The sequence below is a fragment of the Trachinotus anak genome, unplaced genomic scaffold (assembly GCF_046630095.1).
Source record: "Trachinotus anak isolate AG129_WGS33_773 ecotype Australia unplaced genomic scaffold, CSIRO_AGI_Tana_v1 ptg000028l, whole genome shotgun sequence".
NCBI lineage: Eukaryota > Metazoa > Chordata > Actinopteri > Carangiformes > Carangidae > Trachinotus > Trachinotus anak.
The window spans coordinates 12,298,012-12,317,500 of record NW_027273879.1 but is presented as its reverse complement, the minus strand read 5'-3'; the positions used below and the strand labels follow the sequence as shown (position 1 = coordinate 12,317,500).

The 19,489-nt window shown below is 39.5% G+C and overlaps 3 protein-coding genes across 3 annotated transcripts; all 3 read right to left on the bottom strand.

Moving 5' to 3' along the window:
* Positions 1-5,444: 5,444 nt before the first annotated feature.
* LOC139611517 (protein AMBP-like) lies at positions 5,445-9,847 on the bottom strand. Its single transcript, XM_071466258.1, has 10 exons — positions 9,635-9,847; positions 8,735-8,877; positions 8,376-8,452; positions 8,135-8,251; positions 7,825-7,926; positions 7,514-7,569; positions 6,824-6,911; positions 6,494-6,661; positions 5,812-5,985; positions 5,445-5,628 (listed from the first exon to the last, which is right to left on the bottom strand). Exons 1-10 carry the CDS (start codon positions 9,749-9,751, stop codon positions 5,603-5,605), a joined length of 1,068 nt encoding a protein of 355 aa, XP_071322359.1. The 5' UTR covers positions 9,752-9,847; the 3' UTR covers positions 5,445-5,602.
* A 1,586-nt stretch (positions 9,848-11,433) lies between these two features.
* LOC139611518 (protein AMBP-like) lies at positions 11,434-13,819 on the bottom strand. Its single transcript, XM_071466259.1, has 7 exons — positions 13,405-13,819; positions 12,781-12,926; positions 12,576-12,652; positions 12,314-12,433; positions 12,093-12,194; positions 11,781-11,830; positions 11,434-11,676 (listed from the first exon to the last, which is right to left on the bottom strand). Exons 1-7 carry the CDS (start codon positions 13,522-13,524, stop codon positions 11,575-11,577), a joined length of 717 nt encoding a protein of 238 aa, XP_071322360.1. The 5' UTR covers positions 13,525-13,819; the 3' UTR covers positions 11,434-11,574.
* A 1,025-nt stretch (positions 13,820-14,844) lies between these two features.
* Positions 14,845-18,262, bottom strand: ptgdsa (prostaglandin D2 synthase a). Its single transcript, XM_071466602.1, has 7 exons — positions 18,054-18,262; positions 16,672-16,811; positions 16,391-16,467; positions 15,557-15,667; positions 15,347-15,448; positions 15,218-15,249; positions 14,845-15,106 (listed from the first exon to the last, which is right to left on the bottom strand). The coding sequence occupies exons 1-6, from the start codon at positions 18,147-18,149 to the stop codon at positions 15,218-15,220; spliced, it is 558 nt and encodes a 185-aa protein (XP_071322703.1). The 5' UTR covers positions 18,150-18,262; the 3' UTR covers positions 14,845-15,106.
* Between the last annotated feature and the right edge of the window lie 1,227 nt (positions 18,263-19,489).

The window sequence follows — 19,489 nt, the reverse complement described above, 5'->3', positions numbered from 1 at the left end:
CCATTGGTTTGGAGCCCATTAGGCCATTGATCTGGCTGCGTCTTTTATACCACCTGGGGAAAGGAATGTGCTGGGTCTCCTATTGTGTCTGTCCGTCTGAGAGTGTCATGGAGTGGTCATATACCCTCTCTCTCTCTCTCTCTGTGTGTGTGTGTGTGTGTGTGTGTGTGTGAGTCAAAGAGAGGTCAGTCAAAGAGGAATGGGCCAGAGCATCACACACCGTGCAGAGAGACAGTGGAGGGTTGAATAGTCTTGAGGTCACTTGTTCAAGGGTCATATGGTCTGGATTGACTTGAGCACAGAATTTACCTCAGCAGAAATGACCACACACTGACTGTAATATGAACACATATATAAGCACATTCTGACTCATAAACCCTGCACACACAAACACAGTTGAACGGTCCCTAAAAAAAAAAACAAACAAAAAAACAAAACACCAGGGAGGTAGATAAATGATAATGCAGAGCACCTTTGGCGACTACGTGAGGCGCATACATACACACCACACACAAAGGGAAGAAAGGAGCTTCATTCATAGCTGCTTCTATTAGGTGGCTGAATTTATTGCCTCCTCCTATCCTGTCCTCCATCCCTCTTTAAAAACAATAAAACTTCTCCACAGGTGGAAAACAACTAATTACAAGCAGCTTTTTCACGTGTCTGTTTTTTTTTTTTCTTTTTTTTTTTTCAAAACGTCCATAAATGAACAATTCTCCATTCACTAAAGTAGATTCTGCACGATCACTTGCTAGTATGGCAAACACTGTAACAGGTGTATACATTGTAACTTACACTTTATTTAATCATTAATGAATGCTTTAAATATACAGAATATGCCATTTATTAAAACATTGTGTGGCTTTCCAGGTTTACACAATAAAAAAGCTTTGATTCTTTATTAATAATCAAGTTCTCAGTTAAGATTTAAGTTATTAAAGGATCATGTGTTACAGTCTGCAGTTGTTAATGTTACTAAGCTCCTAATCACTGGATTTGGAATTGGTCAAATGGTCAGCAGAAGGGTTTCTCGTGATGGGTTCAAGAAAAAGGGGAAGTAAGTTTTTCTGCAGGACAAACAGCTGAAAATTGATGGTCTTTATTAATTATCTATTACCATCACATCAAATATTGATCATTTATTTGTTAACCCCTATCTCTCAGATGCATAAGAGGAAAAATATTATTCTGTTCTGTTTTCAATATTTTTTTATGTATTCCTCAATAATCTTGTTTTTGTTTATATTTTTGTTTCTGTACCTCTTTTACTTTTAGGATTTTTGTTTCATTATCCCAAAAATGACTCTTCTCCATTTCCTATGGAAATTTAAGGGGATCTTCAAACTGTTGTCAGGTATAGTATTTGCAATGGTCCACACATTACCACTCACCAACGTTACATTATAATGTCTGTATTTTTTACCTCAGAAAAACTGATATCACTACATTCGGAGCTGTTTTTCAACTGTAGATGTGGAAAGTCTGGTTCCATAACTGTAACAAGTGACAAAGAAAAGAAAAACTAAAATAAAGCATCTTAGTAAGATGTTGGGCCAACATTTGACACCATAACAGCTACAAGTCTCTGAACTCTACTGAGGGATGAACCATTCTTCCAAAAGATATTCCTTCATTTGATGTTTTGATGATGATGGTGAAGAGCGATTTTTCCTCTGTTGCCCATCTGTATGTAGCTTGGTAGCTAAGTTGTATAACTTAGAGAGATAGACTCTGATATTTTGATGCTGATAATGACAAATAAACACTACATACTTTAAATAATACCAGACAGGAATTCAAATAGTTTTTGAGTTAAATAATCAACAAAAAACTATTATTCTAATATGGGTCATTTTTGACCCTCTCATGAGGTAGTATGCATCTAAGGGTTAATAAAGCTATTACTAGTAACTTATAAATTCTTTGTAAAGTATTCCTCATGAGAAGGTGTTACCATTATTCTGTTCTGACACAGTTAGGGTTAAGGGTTAGGGTTAGGGTTATATTTTATATTTATCTTTTACTTTTACTCAACTACCAAGCAACTTCTACTTGAGTAATATATGAGTATGATTTTTCTGCCTTCTTTCCAAACCTGAAGTTCTTTGCAAATTGTGTCTGTTTTTGGAGCAAACGTCTGTTCAGATCTCAGACTTGCTGAAAAGACCCAGATGACACAGCTGGGATACAGGGGAGGGGGTTCACGGGGTCTTTAAATGTTGGGTGGGGGGGGCTGCCAGTTGGTCGGCCATGTAATCAGAGTTGAACTTGAAGAAGGAAAGAAAGTGATGTTCAACACAAGATGAGAGTAATGTGTGTATTTGTGTGTGTGTGTGTGTGTGTGGACGGGGGGTACTCTCTTGGTAGGACAATAGTCAGTGGCAGCAGCAGCAGCAGCAGCTGACCAGAGAATCCCTTCTTCTTTTGTCATCCTGCATAATGACGTCTCCACCACACACACTCTGTCTCTCCCTCACCCTCCCTCCGTCCTCACCCCATCGCTGCTCATCCCTCCTCCTGATTTAGCACTTCAGGACCTCACCATCCCCTCTGTATTTATCTCTTTACCTCTCACAGTCCTCTTTCTTTGCCTCTAGCTTCTCCTCTCCATCATTTTGTCCATCGCACCCCTGTGACTTCCATGTGTTTTTCTGCCAACGTCCAGCTCTTAAGGCTCAAATATTCTTTCTATAAATCATTTGCCACGTATATGTGTCTTTGTACGTCTGTGTTTCTGCAAGTATGTGGGTTTGTATATATGTTTTCCAGCCTTTGCTCCTAAAGAATGTAACCTCTAACACACTCTCCAAACTCAGTAGATATCTCCACTACAGGCCATATGTTCTTTGTGTGTATGTCCAGCTCCCATCTGTGTGCAACCTGTGTGTATTGACATCTGCTCCACTGTGTTCAGTGAAAGAGATGTCAGTTTACTTATAGGGCTGACTGAAGAGAAGCATTACCAGCAAAATCTACATAAAATACCAAAAGTATACTAATTAGATTGTTGATGGATTAACATGCAAGCAGCATGTTAATTTCAGATTTGTTGGTCAAGATGGAACTAGTTTTAACTACTGTTATTAGGTAGTTTAACCCAGTGGTCACCAACCTGGGGGTCCAGCCCACTCTAAAGTATCACAAGATAAATCTGAGATGATTATTGGGGCAGGAAAAATAATAAAGAAAAGAATAGTATTCATTATTTAGATAAATCATGTAAGAGTTCATAGGGGAAACCACTTTTTGTGCAGTTGCTAATAAGTCATGGACATCTGAAATGTGACAGGGGATCCGGTGTTTTATGAGCTAAAAATACTGTTTGTTTTAATGTAAAATCTGAATGTGTTATGGAGTAGAAGTATATGTAGCATAAAATGGAAACACTGAAGTACAGTGCCTCAAAATTACACCTCAGTACTGTACTTGAAATGATAAAATTTCCACACCTTCATTTATTTCATATTTCCAACCGCTAAGTGAAGGAGTCCCAGGCTATGGGCAGCGTGGATCCTGAGCAGGCGTTACAGTTAAAGGTTTGTTAAAGTTCTATCTGCGGGTGAAGCTTGTTTTCAGCAGGATGCTGGACAATGTGGAGGCCTTCAGCTTCATATGGACAGTAGGGGGAGTATAGTGTGCATTCTCCTTTTCCTCTAAGTTGTTATGAACCAATTCAAGTTCCTCAGAATGTCTGACTCTTGCAGCACACCACACACTATGGAACTGAATGCATTTTGTGCAGTTAAAATGAGTAATACTGACCAACTCATATGGTCTGTCAGCAAGAAAAACATACAGGCTGTCAAACGTCTAGAAAGACAGACAGAGCTCATCAGCGGATGTGATGAACCAGCTGAAGTGTGGTGGGAATTTTCCCGTTAAATATGTGGTTAGCTCAGCCTGTCTATGCAAAGGTACTGGAAAGTTTTGTGCATGACCAATTGAAGTTATCGCTTCCTCTCTCCGTTCGTGGGAACCCTGCTGAAAGTTTTTCCTCTCTCACCCTTACTGTTCTCCTTGAAAGCAAACTGAGGGCAAACTGAGAGGTCTGAGTGTGTCAATAAGTTTCTCTAAGTGACTGTACATGCACATGTGTGCTAAAAACAAGAGAAGTCCTGTATGTGCCTCTGATTGTCTGTCTGTGTGTGTGCGTGTGTGTTTGTGTGTGTATGTGTTTGCACTTGTTTGGTAGCTCCCCTCCCTGCAGCACCAGGTGATATGGCCTGGTACGGAAGGTCACCGCTGTGATGTCACTTCCCCTTCCTCTCCGGATATTCCCAGCATTCTACTGCCAGCAGCCGGGAACTCTGGGAACTAAGAGCAGGAAGCCTGGCTCCTTCGCAGGAGAGAGAGAGAGGGTGAGAGGGAGCGGGAGAGAGCAAGTGTGTGGAGGTTATGTGGTGATTTTTCAGCACTGAATGACTCATTTGCTGTAAAAAACAAACAAGACAGTGAGGAGACAGTTAAAATGGACAAAGTGACCCTAATGACACAAGAATGAGGAAGCTTCTGTTGTCTACTGTTGTGTCTTTTATCACAGAAATGTGTGTGCGCGTGTGATTGATATAGTGTCAATTAATACTTGTGAACCATTTCTAAATGGAGGAATATCACCCCCTCCTGGTAATACCCACACATTGGAAATCAGTAGTTCCAGTAAATGACAATGGCTGAGCCCGACATTATTTCCTCACCGTTCGGGGTCCCACAGACCCCACTGGTGTATGTGTGAAAGTAGAAATAATAATAACAGCAAGATAGATTAGATATATACGTAAATTTTCACTAAACTCACTAAGTAGGCAGGTTTTGAAGTGGAAACACTTAATTTTGCAGTAAACAACGTTTAAACTTAAGAGGAACAAAATACAGAATGACCTTCAGGCATTGTTATTACAACAAAATAAGGTAATATTTAATGTTTGAATATGTTATGAGGGCTGTGTATCAAAAGATATATTTATTTTATTTCTCAGAAAAAGTTAAAAAAAAATTTACAGATTAGGTTTAGAAAAAGCAATTAGAAAAAGCAATGAAGTGTAAAGTTTTTAAAAAACATCAGCAAATTCAGTAATGAGTTGTTTTTTGTGGCGACACAAAATCGCTAAATTTCAGTGATGGCCTCCACAAGTCAAGGCTGACCCCAAATTCAGACACAGGACAGTTTATAACCTCACCTGCTAGAGGTGAGGTTATAAACTGTCTGCGTCCTACTAGACAAACCCCTTATGTAAGAGAGAGAGGATTTTGAGAAACGGAAACATTCTCACTCAGCAGCACACAGCAGATGTACACTACATACAACCTACATCCCTCCACTGGTTTACTCTAAAGAGTACCTAACTGGTATCTGATGTATGTATTTATAGAATCTGTGTTTGTAGAACAACTACATCAGCAGAAGCCTATAAAGAATCCAATAACCAATAAAAACACCAGCCAAACAGAGTAATGACTTGTTTTATTGGTGATCTGTTGTGATATAACTTCTCATATTTTGTGAGTGCTGAGACAAAATCATGTGTCTTCACCGTGCACCTTCTGTGATGCTGGTTCAAGCCGCATTGATGTATACTGAGTTCAGATGAGCACCTCATGTCACTCAGTTTGCCTTCAGGAGATCTGCGTCTGTAAAAGAGCAAAAAGACATTAAATCACATGTGGGCAGAGGCAGTTTAATCATGTTCTCTCTGTGGTGTTTATAAGATATCAGCGGTTATATCAGTCTTTAACAGGAATCAGAGTCTGTGGGTTTTCCATGGGCGGGGCCATCGAGATGTGCATTCTGCTTGCTGTTCTGCATCATCTCACCATCTTTAACCACCCCGCAGTACTCCTCACACTCCGCCTTGCTGTAGAACTTGTTGGCGTTGGTCTGGCAGAAGCCCTGTTTGTAGGGCAAACACAGACCGTTGGAGGACTCAAAGGCCCAGATGGGTGGCTGACCTGTGCAGGCTTGGGCTGCCATGGGCAGACGGCAGACAGCTGGAGCGACAGAACAGAGCAGTGTGGGTATTTTTTAAATGTTTTTCCATTGTTTTATACATATATTTTTTCGAGCCCCCCCATGAGCATCCTGACAGGCAGTATTACTTCATTTTCTTCATCATTCACGGGGATAGACGTTAGCTGAAGGGGGCACACATGGATCACAGGAGGAAAAACACTCAGCCACTACGCAGCAAACTGAGCACAACTCCCTCCCTCGTGCTGCCTGACAAGCAGCCCCATTAAACACACAGTGGAGGATCATATATGCTGGTTGGTGAAAGACAGTGGCTGCAGCTATATTCTTCTGGAGTCCAGATTTGGTAGCGTACATCCTAACCACCGCCAACACCAGTTAGTCGTATAGGGAAATGGCTTTTCCAAATTTGGAAGAAAAAAGAAAAAAGAAAAAAGAAAAAAGAAAAGAAAACAAACAAACAAAAAAACATACATATTGCATAATCATCCCATATGTAGATATTGTGTTTTGTATTTCAGTGCTCACCCTCAGTGCGACATCTCTGCAGACACTCTCTCTCACTCTTAAAGTTGTTCTGGTTGCCCAAACACCCTCCATACTTAAAGATTTCACAGCTCATTGAGGAGGCATTGTAGTAGTAACGCAAGTGCATCCCAAAACATGGTCCTGTATCTGGTGCTGCTTGACAAGCCTCTAAAGGGGAGGGAGGGAGGGATAGTTCCATAGTTACAACATTAGAATCAAGATCTCTGAGCCACCATTCAGCACACATTCGTTTTCATATGCTGTGTTGTATATTTCTACGGAAGCACATGTGGGTAAGTCATTAATGAGCTGAGTAAACTCATCTCCTACCAGTTCCGTTGAAAAGATCATCAGCAGGATAAGCAGAGCCCTCCTCCGCTTCATGAGCCAAAGAAAGCACCGCATTTCTCCTCACCCGCTGTATCACAGTCACACACACGCTCAGTCAGAGATACAAACATTAAACAGTAATAGCACTGTATACTGTAAATCCTTGTTCCAGTGTCTTATTGAAGCTATTTCACATTTTAAGAGGGAAGTTACTGATATAGAAAACTATTGTAGTTGCAGCATTACATTAAAAGTAAAATTATACATGCCCATATTAATGGAACAATACTAAAAATGCATTGTCCGCATTAGTCTGAACTAATTCAACCCTTTATTCAAATTCAGCTCTTTACAATATGTACTTTTACTTCAATGTGTTGCGTACATTCTGTTACTAATACATCTATAGTTTGACTTAATTTCTATTTGGGGTATTTTAACATTATACTGATACTGTGACATGAAATCAGTTTTACAATCAAAAAATGATGACCAGCATTCCATGTATTTTATGTATTTTGTAGTAATATACTATTGTTGGGAGGGATTTACAATTATTTGACTCAGAACTACATTTAAACTACTCAACAAGAAGAATAAAACAAGAACTTCAATCAATCAATTATTGAAAGACAGAGGATGCACTATAAAACAATATCATTTAGATGAGTCACATTTGGTTTTTGGTACCTGAGGCTCAGGCTGAGCTGATGGTTCTTCCACCTGCTCTCCAGGAACACACTCACCTGCACAGAAATTCAATGAAAACATTTAGAAACTTTAACATCTTTGACTGTATTAAACTGCTGTTTCTTGTGTTTATGTTTTTATGCTGCAAGAAAAAAAGTCAATGAAGATCTGAACTGAAGAGTTTCATCTCGCTCAATGTACTGTCATCACTCTTTCGAAAATATCGTCCAAATGTTTCTTATTTAGAGGCATATTCGTGTGTGTGTGTGTGTGTGTGTGTCTTTGTGTGTGTGTGATAATCTGTGTTTAACCTTTGTTCTTCTTAATGATAATAGTGTCGTCGCTCATTCCCTGTTGTCTGACCAGTGTTTTGAAGTCCTCCAGCACAGTGGCTCTCACAGTCATAGTCCGACCTGAAGAGGACAGAGTTGTTTACATGAAGCTGATGCTGATGAATTAGGAGAAATCCTAAGTAAACTAATTAGTAATTGCAGACCATTGGAATACAAATATGAAATGCTGCTGAAACACCCACACAGAGATCATCAGTCAAGGCCTTTCAAAATAAAACAATAGAGAAAAAAAGAAATGTACCAGTATATTTATAGAGTGTCCACTTACTGTAAAGCTTCAACGAGGTGCTCTTCTCCCCTGATGATTTCTGTTTGCTCATTATCACTATCGCATACTCATTGTAGTTTGTGTGAACCACATAAGCGTCCACATCTGCACTGTACTCTGCAGAAAGGAGAGCACAGGGAGAGTCACAGCACTTGTCGAAACTGCACTGGAGCCAGAGCTGCATCAATAAAAAGTAAAGTAGTAAATAAAAACAGAGGGAGAGTGACAGAGAGATACGTACTCTGAATATGGTAGAAGAATCGTCCTGGTGTGGTGGTTAACTCGTAATCCCCAGAGATCTCCTTACATGTTCCACGTCTACACACACACACACACACACACACACACACACACACACACACACACACACACTGAAATATTGTTGATCTAACCTTGACATATCATTGACAGTCTGTGCACATTAATTTGCATACGATTGCTGCTTTTGTTTAGCATGTATGAAGACAATTGTTTTCATTTGTGACCAATTTGTTTTTTTTTGTTTTTTTTATTATTATTTTATTGTAAATATGTTTGATGATAAAATATAACTTTCAAAAGGATTTATGTTTTTCCATCTGGGTGCCACTTTTTACAGACCTGAATCCAATTCGTGTCATCTTGAGTTTGTCTTCGCTGGTGCCTCTCTGCAGAACCAGTTTACCAATGGCTGCATCACCCCTGTGTTGCTGCATATGGGGACATGTAGTTGCCACAGCAACATCATGCCAAGTTCCCAAAAACTGTAAGGAAGAGAATTCATAGTATACTTTACATTCACTAAAATAACACATATAAAATCTATAATTGAAATAGGCACATTAATTTTGGTTCAGTATATCAGAGCAAAAGCATATAAAATGATCTTAAAAAACATACATTTAATAAGATAAAGAAATTAAAGTTTTGCACTTTTACACTGCTGAGACCAGATGGATTTGTGGAACTAAATCATTGCAACATGTCAGTCAAAAATATTCCAAAGATTCTGATATATGTTATGTCATACATTTTTATTTATTATTATTATTATTATTATTATTATTATTATTACTTATCTATTTATCTATTTTTTACAATACTTTCAACACACAAGGACGCCATCACAGCCCTGTTCAATTTATGTTTGATAAAAAAAGGAAAAAAAAAAGAAAGTCTTACCATTAGAGACACAGGAAACAAAATCTCAAAACCTCACACAAACAATTTTCAAACTTATTTATTCACACATAATGTACTTATACTTGATTTTCATTTTATTTTTTACTCTGTGTAGCTGAAATGTATGTCTTTATTCCATACTCAGTTTTCAAAATGATTTTAACCATTTTAATGCAAAAAATCACAGAAGGTATATCCTCAATAACATATGTATTTTGAGGTCATTATAGTATAAAGCTTTAAACTGCCTGCAGAATGTTAATATAATAATAGTTTAATAAGTCACAGAATATTACACATGAAAAATAAAATGTAAGATTGCAGGACACAGCCACTCACCTTGGTCAGATCAAAGTTCTCCTGTGTGGTGTACAGAGGTTCTGGGAGAACAGGAAGCCCCTGGAGGGTCCAGGTCCATCCCAGGACCAGCAGAGGAACCAGAATCACTTTCTGCATCCTATCAGCCTGTCTGCTCACTCGTCTCTGAGAGGACCTAAGTCTGAGACACTGAATCCCAGGAAAAGGCTAGCCCCTCTCTACTCTTCAAAGGGGGGATGGGGCATTGACCTGTTACATGTGTGCTGTGGCCCCTGCATGTACACACTGCCACAGCCAAGTAAAAAACAAACAAATAAGAGAGCAAAGTTCTGCTTGTCTGCCTCTCTCTCTCTCTCTGTGCACTGACTTGTCTGGGCAGCTGACTACTTAAACATTGGACTTCAGAGGTTTGGCAACATCAACAAATCAATACCTGTTGTAATCTGACATACAAATGAATAACAACTACCTGATATTTCATCCTGTATTATACAAATGTCATAAACATGCGATGTTTACGGTGGAAACATATTCTGCTGGGTGGGACTTTTTATGAGAAGCTATTTTGTCAAATTCTACAGGTATGTGGTTTAATCTCTAGAGCAGGGTCCGTATCCCAACCCAAACCCTGTTCTATATTTTGGAACTACAACTCCCATAATGCTTTGGGAGATGTAAACAGGAACGCTGCCATAATGTCAGTGGGTTGAGTGTGGGGTACAACTTGAGCCCTGTTTTATTTAACCCTAAATGTATTCGCATTTTTGCAGATTGGCATTATTAAAAACAGCTGTCAGCACATCCTGCTTGTGAAGTACCCACAGATGTAAAGGCAACTATCACTGACTCACTTTGATACTGAAGAAAACCTAAAAACACAGTGAGGAGTTAGGAGAAGCGCGTTATTTTCAACATTCCTAAATGAGTTTGTGGACTTTGATTCACGGTGGATGAATCTAAACGTTATGTCTGTGGGCTCGGATATGACTGAGATATAAGATATAAGAACAGGACTCACAGAAAAGCCTTGGCTAAGTACTTATGAACATCATGCATTTCTTAGGCAACCAAGACTATTGACTTTCATCCAGTATTATTTGGTATAAGATTGTTAACTAACTGATGAATCTAAATAATAGATATTGCTTCCAACTACTTATTTTAGTTTTTTACTTAAGTAACCAGTGAAGTCAACACTTGCTGACACACAACATAACATTACTACATATTATTTCATTTCCTTTCTCCTTTTTCCTTTCTTTTTTTAAACTTTTTTTTCTTTTTTCTCTATGTGTATATGTGTGTGTAATGTGTGTATATATGTATGTATGTCTTATTTCACGTGTTTGAAAATGATCTGAGGCTCAGTCGAACAGAAGTATTTTCAAACGTTGCAGTATAAAGCAGCATGAGCTTCATTATGAGTTGTAGGACTGAAACACAAACGACTTTATTACAGAATAATTTGGACAGACCAAGCATTTCATATATATGAAAATACTATACCACAATAAAATTGTGATATAGTAACATATTCACACAGTTTGCACTATATCTGTAGGAAATCAGTACTAACTAACAGTTGTTTAATCCATTGAAGGTGTGACAATATGCTCGTCTCATGAGCCTCGATGATGATCCTCCTTTTCAGTTCGTCCACATGACCTCTCACCTTGTGCCGTCTCACAGTAAACAAACATTAATTAATATACTTGAATTGGAGAGAAATACAATGTGTGTCACATGTTGTTTTAAATGTAGTATTTGTATGTATACAGGGAGAGTCTGACATAAATATAAAGGGACAAAAATTACCCTGTAGAATTTTAAAATATAGTGTTAGTTTACAGGTGTACACTACTGCTCCCACGGTCTACCATGTGTGATCTGTGGGAGTCTGAGTCAGTGTATTAATCAGAATATTTGTTAAGCCAGAGAAAATTTGTTTGAAACACTAGAGTTTATGCGAAGTGACCTTCAAACAATGAGTCAGTCATCCTCTCATATGGTGAAATATTACCAGAGTCCACAGGTGGCACCACATTTCTCTTGGGAACAGGAGTCTGAATGACAGGTACACAAGACACCCACAGCTGGTGAATGCTCATTCTTATTACAGACACAGATCTGTGGCTTCAGTATACCCTTGTCATTTCAGGTTCAGTACCTGAGACTGAGTAGTGGGCTCTGTCACCGGCTCACCTGGAACACACTCGCCTGGGAAGATGGTAAGATGGAGAGGGGGGTTTAGAATACAAATTTCATGCATATTGTAAATTCAACCTCACTATCATACCAAAACTGAATGCAGCTATTGTTATTGTAATTGCTTCACCTATGCTTTTCCTGCTATGACAAGTCAAAATATGTCCTGTGAGAAAAAATGTGGGCTGGGAAAAGTCGACAGTCTGCTGGGAAAAACATGGAATAATTACAGGAACGTCACCGCAAGACAGAGAAAACATAACAACCCATGTACCTTTGTTGTGATTCATGATGATCGCACCATCACTCATCCCAAGTTGTGTCACCAATGTTTTGAAGTTGTCCAGCACAACAGGAGTCACATCCATAGTTCGACCTGAAGAAGGCAGAGTTTCTATCACACACACTGATCTGCACTTCAAATGAAAAGCGACAAACATTCGGACAAAAAAAAGCACAACAAATTGTCATTTTGATTCATTCATGGTCACCCACTATAAAGCTTGACTATGGTGGTCTTGTTTCCTGATGGTTGCTCTGTGCTCAGCAGACGCATAAACGCATACTCATCATAGTTGGTATGAACCACGTAGGAATCAACATCTGCTCCAAACCCTGTGGAAAGGAAAATGTTGGCAGATCTGTAAACACATGTTAGTGGTAGATGTATCAAGCCTGCTGCATCTTAGTCTAACATCACTTAAACCTTGTTAATGTGGTGTGAGATGTGTGAATAGAAAGAAGCTGAGAGACATACTGGCAACATGGTGGAAGAATCGTCCTGGAGTGTTGGTCAAACTATAATCTGTGGTCGTTTTCTTGCACGAGCCATTCCTACATCCAGGTGCACACACACACACACACATACACACACACACAAACACACACACAAGCATGCCCAGGTTGCAATGAGTTTAACATTGTTCAGACCCTGTGTGTGCTGGCATGGATGTGAGTCTGACCTGAAGGTCGTGGCTGTCATTGTGAAGTTGCTCTGAGAAGCATCGTGCTGCAGCTCCAGCGCTACAATGACGGGGTTTCCCCTCTTGCGCCTCATGTAGTGAGGACAGGTGGAAACCACTGACACCTCATACCACTGCCCCATGAACTGCAGGGAACACACAAATATTTACTGCACATTAGAAATAAATAGAACATTACTGAAAGCAATAGGATATTTAAGGACGTGCAGCCATAACCCCTGTCTGTTAAGGACAGTGCTGTTGTTTACAGTTTATACTTGTACTCTAATTCTCAAATGGAATAAAAAAAGAAACAGTTGCAAAACTTGTACATTTCAAAGAAAAAACAGAAAGACAGAAAAAACAAACAGAAAAAAAGACTGGATACCATCCTTTGGACTAGTTTAATAACAATTTTCTGACAAATAAAAAAGAGACAAAGAAAGAAAAGTGGGAAAAAAGTTAGGAAAAAATGACAGAAACTAATACAGTTTAGTAAAATAAGTGAACACATGACTAATAGGAGGAAGGAAGAAAAAGAAATATAGCACCAGAAATTTTAAGAAGAGTGCTTTTTGTCTCACCAATAAATGAAATAATAAAACTTATGTGAGAACCACTCACCTGGCCCAGATCAAAGTTCTCCTGCACGGGCGTGTGGGTTTCCGGGAGCACGTGGACCCCCTGGAGAGCCCAGGCTAAGCCCAGGACCAGCAGAGAAACCAGATGCACTGCTCGCCACATCCTGCTCTGTCTCTTGACAACCAGGCCGCGCTGCTGCTGCTGCTGCTGCTGCTGCACTGCGTCACACTGATGTAGTGAGGATGTGAGGCTTTCTAAATTCTCTCCCACAATACTACTACAAAAAAAAACAAAAACCAAAACATCACAAAACTAAAAGAACGAAGTTCTGATCATGTCTTTATCTCTTTTTGTGTTTAGGGTGTGTGTGTGTGTGTGTGTGTGTGTGTGTGTGTGTGTGTGTGCACTAAAGTGTGTTCATGTGTTTGCGTGTTTGTTGGTCCAACTAATCAGCAATGAATCAGTGGACTTCAGAATCTGTAGCTAAAACAAACAGCCAATCAATACATGGCAGAATTTAACAGCTGATAATTAGTGGGGAAAAGGCTGCAGAGTCAAAGAAGAAGAAAAGTTTGTTTTCCAACAGGAGGAGGGTGGTTAAAAAGATTTTCTGTCAGATTAGTGTTGTTGTCTTGTAGGCTGTGCCATACTTAGTTAGACAGCCAGCTTCAGCATAAGCGAGCGCTATGTAGGGTCTTCTTTACAGCAGAAGCTTACTGATGTGTGGTGAACTCTGCCACCTGGTGTTCATATTAGAGTATGAGTCTGATTTACACACACACACACACACACACACACACACACACACACACACACACACACTCTCTGCATGTCAGCATTGTGAAACTTCTGCCACCTGTGTATATTATTTTTTTTACTTAAGTAGAAATTCCACAGTGTAGAAAGTCTTTATTTATTTATTATTTTTTGGGGCTTTTTATTCCTTTATTATAGACAGTGGACACTGACAGGAAAGGGGGTCGAGAGAGAGGGGAATGACATGCAGGAAGGAGTTGGACCGGTGACTGCCTGCTAAGAGCGTCTTGAGCTCAACATGGTACGTGCCCTAACCACTTGCCTACCGGGCCGCCCAGTGTCGAAAGTATTGTATTAATTCTTTTTTCTTTTTTTTTTTTTACTTAAGAAAAAGTACCAAAGTACCTAATCAAAAACCAGATCCTGCTCTGTCTCTTACCAACCAGGCCTGCCAGTAAAGGACCAAAAGTAAAAGTACTCATCATATAGAGTAGTTCATTTCAGAGTCATGCTTATTGTGTTATTGGATTATTGATGTATGCATGTTTACATGTAGACAGTAATTAAGTACAATACTTGAGTAAATGTACCTAATTACTTTCCACCAAATCTGCCTAATCATAAAAAGGTTTTATGTATATTTTTTTGACTGAAGGCAAAAACCAGCTACAACAATGAAACATCTTTTTCTGTATAATGTGTGGTGATTAAATAAAACAAACAGCGTGAAGGTTAATTTTATTTATTAAACCATGTCAACACAGCAGAACAATGTCAATGAAGTGAAACATTACATAAAAGAAGATGAGTTATAATCTTCATCAGTAGCAGGCTATCTGCTGTTTGTCATGTTTGTAGCCAGACGGATGAGACTTGCTTTGCTGAGAGAAAGTTCTTTGCAGTAGTTCATAGTAAATGCAGGGAAATACAGAGCGGCAGCAGCACATCAGAACACACTGCCACCCTCACCACAGGCACGTCTGGGAACCTAGAGGAAGAAACAGAGACTTATTTACGCTGAAGATTTGTCACAGACTCCTGAATCTGTAATTCATGAAACTGCCTTCGTTTTCATATGTTCCCAAAGAAACAGGCCCACCTAACGTCCAGACCCGGATGGTGGGCAATTTTCTGTTGGCCGGGAAAAAAAAGCACAAACAAGAATTAGGAAACTTCATGGTCTTTTAATTCTCCCAATTATCTGCATGTTCATCACCCCCTACTTCACCTGCTGGAGGAGGGGTCAGAATAGACTCTCTGGAGAAACCCTGGGACAAGGCGAAGGCTTTAAACTTCTGAAGTAATGGAGTCCTTAGACTCTGAGTGCGACCTGCAAATAAGTACACAAAACATGAACAGTACTGACTCTGAAGTGAAGCTAAAATATGCAGGGCACTGTGTATGTGTGTGTTTGTGTGTGTGTGTGTGTGTATCTCACCGTAAAGCGCCACCTGTGTGTACTCTCTGTTGAAAACCTTGTGTTTGAGAACCAAAGCATATTCAGTGTAGTTCGTGTCCACCACTGTGATGTCCTTCACCATGTTGTGGCCTGACAGAAAACACAACACATTATGGAAAATGTACTGTATATGAATGAAAATGAAAATGTGCAATAAATATTTGCAACATACAATATATGCTGCACAAAATGACAGCAAAAAGTGAAAGAAAAAAAACATGAAAGAATTAAAATTTTAAATACATGTATTGGAAATTTTAATTTAGATGTGAGCTGTCTACGATGTTAGATACAACACAAATACAAACTACATATCAATTCTAATACTTCTAAATCTAAAATCTAAAAAAAAGTGGATTTTAAGTCAAAACAAATAGCAATAACCAACATAAAGTAAAAACACAATCAAGTGCATCACAAAAAATTCTTACAAAATCAACACTCTGAAAACAAGTTTGTTTCGTTTTTGTGTAAAAACTGAGACAATACAAAACTAACAAATTACTGCTTTGCTTTCATTTCTGTTCTCATGCAACATGGAACAAAATGCACCGTTACATTCTGTCACACGGCTTGCCCGGGCGGTGTGACTTACGTCTGTGGTTTCTCCCTGGAACTGATGGTGATTCAGAATTACAGCCTGCTCTGCTGAGCTCACCCACTGAGTGCAAGTCAAATATTTACATTGCCATGTAAACACTGTCGGTAGAGTCACACAACTTGCTGGATGTCATTTCATCTCTTCCCTTTTTCTCAGGTTCAAACAGAAACTTTGAAGCTGACGAGTCAGATGAGAAGTGAGCAGAGACTTACGTGAGCTGAAGTAGGTGAATTGTCCGGGGACGCTGGTCTTCTCATACTGGTACATCTTACTCTGACAGCCCAGCGGTCTGAAGCAGACGCAGGAAACACACAGTGTCTTTATCGTCTCTAAACCTGTCCATTCATCTGCCTCTTTCCTCTGCATGATGTCCTCTCTTCTTTGACTAACACATATACTTAAGGTGAACACAAACATGGACTATTCTGTATATGCCCATGACTAGACTATGCTCTTATGTGTCACGCTTGCACACAGACACACACACACTCACGTGGCGTCCCACATTGTGAGGTTGGCGTTGCCGTTTGGCAGCAGTGTGATGATGCCCATGGAGGCCTTCACTTTGTCTCTGTAGGGGACAAAACTTGGAGAGTCATAGGCCAGGCCCACACGGTACCATCTCCCTGCAAACTAAACACACACACATAGGCACACAATTTACAGTTTACATGTTAAAAATCTGTGAGTGTTTCATATTCCATAGGTTCCATATTTAACTTTGACAAACAGCTATCATCCATGCACAGGTTACACCGTTGCTCTCCATGCTCTGACAAGTCTACACATCTGATTCTGTAAAAAATACATAACAGGAAAAAACGGCAGAAGTGTAGTTTCTGACTTCCCTGCTCTGAAGCACACTGATTCCTACTGAAGATGTAAATATTTCAAAAGATATAGTTTCACTTTTAGAGACACCTGTAGCCTGTAGCCCTTTAACTAAGGTTGCTCAGCAGCAGAGACTAATAAGCAGAGACTCTTTTTAGCTGTGCTAATGAAAAATATAGAATATCACGAGACTTCTAGACTTATCATTTAATGTGCACAAACAAGGAAAAAACTAATTTCTTGCCTAATGGAATATGTATTTTTAGAGTCGACATTTTTAGCATTAACAGCCCCACTGGGAAAACGAGTTGTATTGGTAACATGTTACAAACACTCATATCTATACATAGATCCTTTAAAACACAGGCTGGAAGAAGGGACTGCGAATGCTGATGGAACATATTGATTTTAATTAACAAGTCAGGGTCAGCATGCTGCTTTATGTGAGGAATAAACAACTTTCATTTCCTGCTGTGTGTCTCTAAGCTGCTTCGCGCTTGATGATTAGACATGGGAATCAGAAGGTAAAAAAACAGAGACAATCTGAGTTTCAGGTTGGGTCATGTTCTACATTTAACATGAAGTCACAAAAGATTGGTGAGTTGATAAATCTGGAAAAATCCTACCAGGAGGATTTTTTGAAATGCATCTATCAAATCAGCCACAGGAAACAGACGAGGATCTTCCTTTTCAAGACATTTCTCATGCCACATCTGCCATGGGAAATGTCAAACTGACCTCTCTCAACCTCTGGTGAGCGAGGAAACCAGAAAAGCAAGGATTCGCAAATTTATTAATCATAACAATTTGTGACTTGACTGTCAGCGCCGAGGTAAGGCTTAAACCCACAATTGTTTGTTTTGCGTCATCAACTCAGAAGCTGTTTTCAAACTTTGATTACACACACACACACACACACCAGTACACAGTGTCCCCTCACAGACGGAGTCACGAATAATAAACACCCAATAATGAGAGGGCTGAGTTAAATACATTCACTCTCAAAGGCAAACAATTAAATCTGAATGTGTGTGTCCATCTTACCCTCTGAAGGTTAAAATCTCTCTGGGGCTTCACATCTGCGTGCACCATCATCGCGCACAACATCACCATGACAACAGCGACCACCATGGTCCTCATGGCTGCAGGGAGAGACGAGGCTGCGAGAGGCGGATGGGCTGAAAAGTTGAGAGAGGGTGTCTGACCTGAGCCTGAAGTGAACTGTGGGCAGTCAGCAGACAGGTACAGAGTGGCAAAACCCTGTGGCAATGTTTGTTTTTCTACTGATCCACCCACCTGGTTGTCAGCCAATCGTCGCTGAGGACCGGGGAACAGTGGCCAAGTGTTGAAGATGTATGGCTCCAAAACAACCCAGACTTAGACTTCACTTCCCATAGGTACAGGAATATATTCTGCTTGTGGTTTATAAGCATCAGCTGAGGCTCATATGGTGTCCTCACAAGATCACACACACTGGTTTCACAAGATCTTGTCCTACTAATGACACGTACACCAAAAAGAAGAAGCTTCTTTATCTTCTATGATTTTTTTAAGGACACTAACAGATAACGGTGGAAGAAATATTCAGATCGTTTACTCGATTAAAAGTAGACTAGTGCTACTAAAATAGTCAGCTACAAGTAAATTTGACTTCAGAAAAGCACAGAAGTATTCACAACAAAGTGTAAAAACTATGGTTTGTGGCAGGAAATGGAAATACCTCAGATCTGTACTTCAATGTATTTTTCCACAGCTGCTAACAGATACAGACACGTACAAGACACAGCAGCTTTCAGTATCAGTCTTGGCTCCAGTTCAAAATGCTGATCATGATTATAGTCATGTCCCAACAAGAGGAACTACTCATTAACTGTCTTTAAACGAGGAGTCTCTCAGGCTCTTTTTGATATTTTGGTTGCAGTTTCAATATTTCGCTCGATGAAAATCATTCTTTCATATTGAAAATGATTTTTTTCCAAGAAACATTTTGCTTTATTGGCCCAAAAACACTGAAGTAAAGCATATTACTCCAAATACATGTTAACCATTTTATAGATCAGACTAAAATGAAACAGTAACAATAAAATAATCTAGTTTAATCTTTTTTAAAATAGTTTATTTCTGAGCATTGCTGGGGATTAGCTTGACATTGCTAAAAATGGGGACTGTAACGGATGTTGTGGGCTGTGTAAATGGTAAAAATAGGCCGACAGTGGAGAGAGTAAACGAATATACAGAACATACGGTAGATGTTTAAAGTGGGTTTGGAGGGAGGTGTGTTTGCAGGGCACAAGAACTCACTGTTGAGCCTTTCAGAGGTTGTTGTGGGTCAAAGTCAGTTTTGGTTTCTTCTAAACTCCAAGGAAAGGTTCAGGAATCTCCTTTTTCTTACAGGTTAGTGAGCTGAGCTCCTCTCTGGTGAGCATAAAACACAGGTGCAGGTCAGCTTGTTATGTCAGTAAATAAAATACATGTACGTA

Bases quoted from the DNA above. Each gene is read 5' to 3' on its own strand.
- LOC139611518 (XM_071466259.1), bottom strand. From the start codon at position 13,524: ATGTGGCGAGCAGTGCATCTGGTTTCTCTGCTGGTCCTGGGCTTAGCC. The intron at 12,434-12,575 runs GTATGTCTCTCA...TCCTTTCCACAG, and splicing joins ATTCTTCCACCATGTTGCCA to GGTTTGGAGCAGATGTTGAT. The intron at 12,195-12,313 runs GTGGGTGACCAT...TGCCTTCTTCAG, and splicing joins CACCATAGTCAAGCTTTATA to GTCGAACTATGGATGTGACT.
- ptgdsa (XM_071466602.1), bottom strand. From the start codon at position 18,149: ATGAGGACCATGGTGGTCGCTGTTGTCATGGTGATGTTGTGCGCGATG. The intron at 16,468-16,671 runs GTGAGTGTGTGT...CGTCTGCTTCAG, and splicing joins CTCACAATGTGGGACGCCAC to ACCGCTGGGCTGTCAGAGTA. The intron at 15,449-15,556 runs GTGAGATACACA...ACTTATTTGCAG, and splicing joins CACACAGGTGGCGCTTTACG to GTCGCACTCAGAGTCTAAGG.
- LOC139611517 (XM_071466258.1), bottom strand. From the start codon at position 9,751: ATGCAGAAAGTGATTCTGGTTCCTCTGCTGGTCCTGGGATGGACCTGG. The intron at 6,912-7,513 runs GTACCAAAAACC...ACTGTGATACAG, and splicing joins CAGCTCAGCCTGAGCCTCAG to CGGGTGAGGAGAAATGCGGT. The intron at 5,629-5,811 runs GTGAGATGATGC...GCTCTTTTACAG, and splicing joins CTGCGGGGTGGTTAAAGATG to ACGCAGATCTCCTGAAGGCA.